Source organism: Tenrec ecaudatus, chromosome 17, assembly GCF_050624435.1.
Source record: "Tenrec ecaudatus isolate mTenEca1 chromosome 17, mTenEca1.hap1, whole genome shotgun sequence".
NCBI lineage: Eukaryota > Metazoa > Chordata > Mammalia > Afrosoricida > Tenrecidae > Tenrec > Tenrec ecaudatus.
In genome coordinates, this window is record NC_134546.1 from 38958883 (window position 1) to 38968376 (window position 9494).

General features: G+C 51.0%; 1 protein-coding gene across 1 annotated transcript; it reads right to left on the reverse strand.

Annotated features, from left to right (window-relative positions):
- Nucleotides 1–8573: 8573 nt before the first annotated feature.
- ATP6V1E2 (ATPase H+ transporting V1 subunit E2) lies at nt 8574–9254 on the reverse strand. Its single transcript, XM_075535943.1, has one exon. It carries the CDS (start codon nt 9252–9254, stop codon nt 8574–8576), a length of 681 nt encoding a protein of 226 aa, XP_075392058.1.
- Nucleotides 9255–9494: the final 240 nt, after the last annotated feature.

Genomic DNA, 9494 nt, shown 5'->3' on the forward strand with positions numbered 1-9494 from the left:
TGGTTCCTACCCTCATCCCCAGAAGAACGTGCCTTTGTGAACGAACGCCAAGGCCCTCATGGTTCAGTGCTAGGGAGGCAGCGCCTGGCACTTAGCATCCACTCAATAAATGCTTATAAGGGATTGAAGACAGGTCTGCTGGTCTGCTGCATTGAATGAACGGATTGAGAACCCAGGGCTCCAGTTCCAAATGAAATAACAGAGGGAAAGCGGAGGAGTTCAAATGCTCCCTATGATTCTCCTCCTGATGGAGCCCCAATCCATCTTGTTTCCAATCTTGCTCTTCGCCCCCGCCCCCCCCACCCCCCGCCAACCCTCCTCTTCCTTTTTCACCCTTCTTATTCTCCTCTCCTCCCCAGCCCTCCCCTCTCCGCTCCTTCTTTTGTCCAGAGGTTCCTTAGAACCTGCCCAGTGCCAGCCCTGGGCTAAGGAGCCCCCTTCCCGGTCCATTCTGCACCCCGGCCCTTCATCACAGCGCTCATGCCGTCATCCACGGTACCCTTTCTCCATGACATCTTCACTGTGGCTGAGCCCTGAGGTCAGACACCCAGGGAGAGGGCCTAACGGATTCCCCCGGGAGCCCGCTATGGTCATGCACTTGCTAACAGGGCTGGCCTACGCTGCCTGCTCCCTGCTGGGGTCCAAGGTTCTGAAGGCTTCTTTACCGCGAGCTTTTCTGTCACCTGAATGGCCAGATCTCTGTCTTGTCAGATTCTGTTTCCAGTCCCAAGGGCCTTATGAGAGGATCGTGACCCTGGATGGCTTTGCTGGTTCCTTTGGCCTCCGGTGGACAAAGGGTAGTCGGCTTCCCGGCTTGCCACCACCCCGTTCCCAGGACATAGGCCTGCTCAGCTCTGGCCACTGCCAGAATGAGCCACGCCTGGCCAGGGGCGACTACATGCTCCTGATGCCCTCATTTCAGCATGCCAGAGGGTGAGGTGAGCTGGCCAGGGATCTGCAGGCACTGCCTCTGGGCACCTGGGATCCTCTCCTGTTGCAGCAACAGAAAGAAAGGGTGCAACCTGCCACCCAAGAAACGGAGTGCTGTCCTGTCTGGAAAGGCCACCAGCCTGGGGACTGAGATGCCAGAGCCAGGGTCTGCCAGGCGGTAGAACAGAGAACGAGGGTGGGGCGGGAGGAGGCTCGGGTCTTCACCAGTGCTGTCGCTCAGGTGAGACTTCAGAGAGATGAAGCATCTAACGGGTGTGAGTCAGGAGCCCTGGTGGCACCACCGTGCGCTAAACGTTGGACTGCTAAGTACAGAATCGGCGGTTCAAACCCCCTCCCCAGCCACTCCATGGGAGAACGAGGTCATCTGCATCCCAAAAAGATCTCCATGAGGTTGTCTGCACCCCCCAAGAGTCACAGACGTGGAAACTCTGAGGAGCAGTTCTAGTAGGTCCTGCAGGATCCGAGTTGCAATCAATTTTGTTTGTTCTTTTATTTCTGAGGGGTGTAGGGCCCGGGGAATAAGGGACCCCAGCAGCATAACTGTCATGCATTGGGCTGCTAAGCACAAAGTCAGCAGTTCCAAACCACCAGCCGCTCCTCAGGAGAAAGACGGGGCTCTCTACTCCCATAAAGAGTGACTGACTCAGCAGCTCAGCGGGGCGGTTCTACCCTGTCCTGCAGGGTGACCAGTTGGAATCCTGAGTTTGGTTTTCTGGAGATTTGGGGGAAAGATACAGGGTGAACCAGAGAAGGGGACAAGGACTTGAGCGGTGTCTCCCGGCAGCCCAGTGAGGACGGAGGCGTGGGGATTAGGTTGGGCCTGGAGTAGAAGGGTTCATGCACTTCTGGGTACCTTGTGACCCCAGGCACAGGGTCTGGACGGCCCACCCATCTGGGGCCCCCCAGGCAGATCCCTGCCCCCCTCTGCTCCTGCTGGCAGGACTGGAGAGGGGTCAGGGTGGTGGTGGTGATGGTGGTGGGTGGTCGGTCAGCTTCCCCCAGCTCCAGCTCTCCCACAACAGGCAGCAAGGCGACAGAAGCCGCATCTTCACCAGAGGCAGCACCTCTGCCTCAGCAGCAAACAGCTTCCCTGGCACCTCAGAAGGAAGTGCTAATGAGGAGTGTGGTGGGGAGGGGCTGGCTGCCTGCCCTTGTAATAGTCGGCTCCCTGTGGCTCACGGGCACTGAGGCGCTTACAGGAGGCCCGGGCTTCCTTGAGGGCAGGGTGGTGAACATGACTAGGGTCTTTCTGCCAGCCCCAGTGCCCAGGGCAAGCCCTCTAGAGGAGCGCAGCTCTCAGTGACCCCCGCAAACATGGAGCCTGGCGTTGAGAGATGAGGACATGGGAGGCCCTAGGTCCAGCTCGCCCAGAGTTGGAACCCTTTCAGGGAAGGGCAGGTCAAGATTTTCCTCTCGGGGCCCCTGCCATGGCACCCAGGTTCAAGCAAGGCCCTTTCCATCTAGTTCCCAGGAAATCAGAAAAGCATTGTGCTTCTAGGCAAGCCCAGGAGGTAAGCAACCCCTAGGACTGAGGAGAGACAGGGGCACAAGGCTGCCTTGAGTGCAGGCTCCCCCATCCATTGCCCTGCCCCCGCTGCAGCAAGCAGAGGGTCTCCTGGTCTGCATAGATCCCTGGGCTGCAGTACAGACACGCTTCTCTGACCCCATCTCATACTCACCGCTTTCTGCGGCCCAATCTATGGACCGGAAGACCAGACCAACTCCTCTCCTCTCCTCCCCTCTCCTCAGAAGTCTGAGCCAGGTCAGAAAGAACACCCATAAATACTTTCTCAGAACCTACTATGTTCACACCTGAAATCACAGGACAGCAGAGATGCAGTGAAGAATAAGGGAACCAGAGCTGTCGAGGAAGAAGAGACCAGTCAAAAAGAGCAGCTAATGAAAAGCCAAGGCAGCCTTGAGAAGCCCCAAACAACAGGTATAGGTTGGTTCGGCCTCGAAGCGGGGAGGGAGCCAGGTCTTGGTTACTTGTCTGGTTCTGGTTCTGGTTCGGCCGAGGGGGTCTTACAGACCACTAGAGGTGGGGTGGGCTAAGTGTTAGGTAGCTAACCAAAAGGTTGATGGTTCAAACCCACCACCCACTCCTCGGGGGTGGGGGGAAGGGGGAGCAGACGAAACAGTCTGAAGATTTACACCGAGGTTATGTAGAGCAGTTTCACTCCATCCTCTTAAAGAACAAAACAAAAACCTCACTGCCAACAAGTTCATTCTGCCTTAGAGCAACCCTACTGAACAGAGTGGAAGTGCCCCCTTCGGGTTTCTAAGGCTATGCATCTTGATGAGAGCACACAGCCTCATCTTTGTCCTGAGGAGCAGCTAGTGGGTTTAAACCGCTGACCTTGAGGTTATCAGCTTGATGCATAGCCCACTGCACTACCGGGCTCCTTACTCTCTTATCCAAAACTCCAAACTCCCTGCCATCAGGTTGACGCCGACTGATCGTGGCCCTGTGGGACAGGGTAGAAGTGCTCTGTGCGTTTCTGAGACTGGGATCTTTCCAGGACTAGAAAGCCCCATCTTCTCCGGAGGAGCGGCAGGTGGTTTTGCGTGTTCTCAGGGTTAGCAGCCCAGTCACCAGCACCCCCAGCAGGACCCCCGATGCTGTCCTGGAGGTCACTGGAAGTTGGCAATGACTCGGTGACAGTAGACTTGGGCTTTGGTTGGAGGTGATGTTGTGAGAGAGGTCGACTGGAACTCCTGGGCAGGAGAGGCTAAGGAAGAGACGGTTGACGTCAACAAGCATGCTGCAGGTACCAGAGACGGAAAAAGTTGGGGAAAACGTAGGGGTGTTTAAATCGAACGTTGGGAAGATGTACCCTACAGGCACCAGGACGCTCTCTTGAACTTCCCACCAAGCCATTTATGAAACTTCCAGTACTTGCCGTTTTCCTGGGTGCTGAATCATTGCTGTTGTCATTAGCAGCCATTGGGCCACCCCCCTCGGTACAGCCCCCCAAGGTTGTCGGTACCTATGATCTTTCAGACACAGCTCACCACACCTGCCTTCTGAGATGTCTCAGGAGAGACTCAAACTGCCAACCTTCCAGCAAACACTTTCACCCCCGGAGCCACTCAGGACTTTGAAACCCCAATAATGGACTGAGACTGGCTCAGAGGGACAAAGCCAGGCAGGCCAACAAGGCTCAGACACACTTGGGTCATAGCAGGAAGCTGGGGCTGAGCAAGAGACAGCTACTTCCGTGAGCATTGATTGTGGATCCAAGCAAGACAAAATCCTAGACAACTTCGATCTTCTCTCCCTTTATCATGACGTAACCTATTGGTCCAGGTGTGAGGGTTTGGGTTTTCTTTACACGGAGTTGTCTTCCACGTTGAAGGTTATAGTGTTTGACCTTCATCAGCAAGTACTTTAAGTCCTCTTTGGTTTTAGTAAAAAGGTTGTGTCACTGTGTATCACAGATTGTTAATAAGCCTCCTACAATCTTCTTCAGAGAGTCCAGCTTGTCAGATTATTTTCTCAGCATACAGACTGAATAAAATATAGTGAGATGATACAATTTGAAAACACAGCTGTCTTGATTTTTAACCTTGCAAGAATTCTCTTGCTCTGTTAGAGCATGTTCTGTATAAGTACAGTGAAAAGTTCTGGAACCCTATGCTTCTCAATGGCGTCCCTCGTCTGAGATGATTCACACAGTTGAATGCCTGTGTATAACCAAAAAACCACAAGTAAACATCTTTCTGATATTCTGTGCTTTCAGCCCAGGTCAGTCTGGTTTTAGCAATGATATCTCTCTCTCTCTCTCTCTTGTGTCATCTCCTTTTCTCAATCTGGCTTGAGTTTCTGGAAGCACCCTGTGTACTGCAGCAAATAGTTTAAAATGATCTTCAGCAAAATTTTACTTGCATGCGATATTAATGACATTGCTCAATAACTTCTGTACCTTCTTACGTCATTTTCTTTGTGATGGGCACAAATGCAGTCCTCTTTCAGCTAGCTGGCCAGCTAGCTGTGTTCCAAGTTTCCTGTCATAAACAAGTGAATGGTTCCGATGCTTATCAACTTAAGACATTTCAATTCGTGTTGCATCAATTCCTAGAGGATTGTTTTTGGTGAATGCCTTCAGTGCGGCTTGGACTTCTTTCTTCAGTATCATTGGTTCTTGATCATATATATACCCTCCTGAAATACTTGAATGTCAACCAATTCTTTTTGGCATCGTGATCCTGTGCATTCCTTCCGTCTCCTTTTGCTATTTCCTGAGGTGTTCGATATTTTGACCTTAGACTCCTTAGCCTTGCAACATTGCAGCCTTGAATTTTTTTTCTTCAGTTCTTTCAGCTTGAGATATGCTGATCATGTTCTTCCAGTCTGGCTTTCTAACTCCAGGTCTGTGCCCATTTTATTATAATATTTTATTTTGACTTCTCAACTACCCTTTGAACATTTCTGTTCAACCCTTTGACTTCAGCCTTTCTTCCACTTGCTTTAACTACTCTATATTCAAGAGCAAGCTCCAGAGCTGCCTTATCCACTTTGATCTTTTTACCTTTCTTGTCTTCTTATGACCTTTTGCTTTCTTCACGCATGATGTTCTTGATGTCTCCCTACAGCTTTTCAGATCTTAGATCATTAGTATTTAATGTATCAAATCTATTATTGAGATGTTCTTGAAATTCAAGTGGCAGATATGCTCAAGGTAATATTTTGGCTCTCACCAACTTGTTTTTAATTTTCTTCTACTTCAACCTGAACTTACTTTAAACATATGAGCCATGGAGAGAATGTTCCACAATCAGGCCCTGTGGATTTCAGCGGTTGATATGTTGTGTTTCTCTATTGCCTCTTCACACAGATGTAGTCAATCTGGTTCCTGCATATTTCATGTGGTGAGATACATGTGCGCAGTCACCGTTTATGTTACTGAAAAGAAGGTATCTGCAATGAAGAAGCCATTGACCTTGCAAAAATTCTACCATGCAATCTCTACTTCTGTTGCTATCTTCAAGGCTATATTTTCCAGTTACTGTTCCTTCCTCTTCGTTTCCAACTTTTGCGTTCCAATCACCAATAATTATCAATGCATCTTGATCGAATGTTGGATCAGTTTCAAAATGAAGGAGAAGTTGGAATTCCATAACTTCTTCATCCTTTGCGTTAGTGGTTGGTGCACAGATTTGAATAATAGTTGTATTAACTGTACATCCTTGCAGGTATACAGCTAGCACCCTGTCACAGCCAGTATTGTACTTCAAGATAGATTTTGAAATGTCCTATTTGACAATGAATGTGGCACATTCTTCTCAAATTTGTCACTCTTGGCATAGACCATATGAGTGTCAAATATAGTCCATTGCCGCTCATTAATGCCTAAGTTATAGATGGTTGTGTTCTGTTTCATTTTTTTACAACTTCCATTTTCCCTATTTGCACTTCATGTATCCCATGTTCTGAGTATTAATGAATGTTTCCAGCTGTTTCTCCTTATTTTCAGTCACACCTCATCAGCGAGTGAAATCTGGAAAGCTGTACTCCATCCATGTCATCATGGTCAACGCTACTTTGAGGATGCAGCTCTTCCTCAGTCCTGTTTTGAGTGCCTTCCGATCCAAGAGGGTCATCTTCCTGCACTACGTCTGACAGCATTCTGATGCCCTTTGTAAGGTTTTCACTGATTCATCCCTCAGTCTACGCCGGCATTGTAATTCATTCTTAGTCTGAAAACTCCACGGAAACCTGTTCGCCTGGGTGACCCTGCTGGTATTTGAAACACCAAATGACCCAGCTTCCAGCATCACAGCATCACAAGTCACCACAAATGACAAACGTATAGAGATACATAGTGTGATTCCCCTCTTTGGAAAGAATTAATGTCAAGAGTTTGTTTCTGCATGTAAACTTTGGAACCAGAGTTGATTTAAGCTGGACAGTCAAGAAAGTCATTCCTTAAACTGGGAAACCAAGTAGATAAGTAGAGGCATTTGGATTCTCAGTTCCAGCCCTCACCTGCTCTTAGGTTTTGAGAGACACTAAAAGCAACCGAACTCACCGCCAAGTCAATTCTGACTCATAATGACCCTGCAAGACAGACTAGAAGCCCCCTGGTGGGTTTGCAAGACTCTAACTCTTTATGAGAATAGAAATCCTCCTCTTCCACCTACGAGCAGTGAGGAGTTTTTGCATTGTGGACGTCGCCTTGGTGGGGTAATGAGAGAGCCACCACTGTCCCCTCGTGGAGTTTCTGGTCCCAATTTCTGCAGTCCTAACAGTCCAGGGCAAACTTTGCCCTTGGAAGAGTTGCTTGTAGTTTTCCTCCCAAAACTTTCATTTTGAAAACTAAAACAGATTAGCCTTTCAGCCACACATGCACAGACTGAGCCAACTACAAATGACGATGCGGGGCCCACTGTCAGTGTTCAAGACGCAGGGGGACGGTGCCCCCCCCCCCCCGAGGTGCTGAAATAGAAAAGCTTTTTCCTTTCTCCCATGAGCACTCTCTCGACTTACCATGGTCTTTCTTTCCCCTATCATGCCTTTCTGAGTAAAGGAAAAAAGATTTTGGGGTAATATGAATTTCATTGTTCTCCATATGCAGTATCATGGAAAGGACACCATTTCTGCTGCGACACTGGTCTCAGTGGTGCTCAAGCTGGCCAGAACTATGGACACAAGCCCCCACGATCCCTGGTGGTTCCAGGAAGTGTACCCCTGGGCACGGGGATACTATACAGGGCAAGCTCAGATTCCTACAGGTGGCGAAGGTACGGGCGGGACAGGTGTGCTTCCACAAGTGGCTGGCCTCCCTCTTCCCACCAGCCCCCAGGCCCATGTGGGAGGCCCATTCCCACCCACTGACCATGCCATGGCATGCTGGCCTGGGGTGGGGCAGTGCCATCATGACTGGTCTTAAAATGCCCATGAGCATGAGGCCTCGGCACTGGTCCACCTGCATCGGTAGGGGGAGAAGGCCAGGTGGAGGGTTGGGTGGGGAAGGGAGTGGCTGAGAACTCATCCTGGGGAGAGGGGGAGAGATTCAGAGTCTGCCAGGCCTCAGCTGAGGCCCAAGCTCCTGTACCTCCACCATCCCATCTCCCACCCCCTCCACCCAGAATACACATCCGAAGACAGAATGGAGAATTTCAAGATGGCGACCACAGAGTATGAAATCCCAAGGGCCAGTCCCTTCTGAAGATAGCCCTTTGCACCAGGACCCAGCTCCTATGCCCAGGAGCTGGCTTTGTACGCAGGAGGAAGCTCTCTCCACCTCCTTGAATAACTTAAACTAAAGAAGGAGAACACCTCACAGGCACACCAAAGACCCCCAGGACACAAGGACTCGCATCCAGTCACCACTGACATCTCAGCCCCGGACTGAGCTGCAGACAAACAGCGTCGCTCCCTCCGGTCAAGACCGCGACCCTGACCAGAAACGGGAGTTAGCTGTCTGAGCATTCATCGGGGCTTTATTCCAAAATCAACTCTTGATAATGCTGTTAGCTAGGCACGGGGGATTCCACAAAGACAGACAGAGCAAATATGGGAGCATCCAAAAGGCAGAGCACGCAAATCCTTTCCTTTGCCCAAATAACTGATTCTTGGATGGCTCTGCACTTGAATGCGAGCGCCCCTTCCCAGGGGCCTAGGTGAAAAACCTCCTGTTGGCATTAGCCCCAAACAGGGCCTTTCGTATGTCCGGCATCCTCTGCTGGGCTAAGAGATCCAGGCGACTTTCCAGGGTGTTGGAGACCTTGATTCTCTGGTCGTCACTGTAGGCCTCCACGCCTCCAGTGGAGCCTCCAGGCAGGTGCACCTCTTGATCAATGTGGATCTCGACGGGTTTGTGGGTGGCCTTCAAGTACTCGGAGATGGCTCTTGGCAGGGCAGCCTGTAGCAGAAAGACGTCCTGTAGGCGACAGCGCACCAGCACGCGGGGCTCAAGCAGCCGGAACAGGCTCTGCACCAGCAGCTTCTCCAGTAGCCCCTGGTAGACCTGCACATCCATCACGATCCTGCTGAGCCGCTGCTTGGCTTCATTCAGCAGGTCCGTGATGAGGTCGTCCCGGGCCCTAAGGACTGTCAGCCTCGCCTGATTCCGCACGGTGGACATCTGGATTTTCTTCTGCTGTTCTATCTGCTTCTCCTTCTTCTCATAGTACTCCAGGATCTTCAGTCTCTGCGTCTGCACAAGGCGTCCTTTCTCGATGTTGAACTCTTCCTCGGCCTTGGCGTCTATTTCTTCCGCCTTCTCGTTGGCTTCCTGCTCGATGAAAGCCATCATGTGCTTAATCTGCTTTTGCACGTCAACATCGCTCAGGGCCATGGCGCCTGTCGGCTGGCACGTCCTCGGGTCCCGGGAGGGGGGCAGTTTCCGAGTGAGCGGTCCCAGAGTTCCACTCCTTCTGCTGCTGTGGAGTGCACAAGGGGAGGAAGCAGAGGGTCAGAGCCTGAAGGGAATGATGAAAGGTGGCTTCTATCCAGCCCCGCCCTCAATTCACAAATGAGGAAACTGAGGCAAAGAAAGGGAAACCAAGTTGGCCACGTCACCAGGGTCCTCCATCCC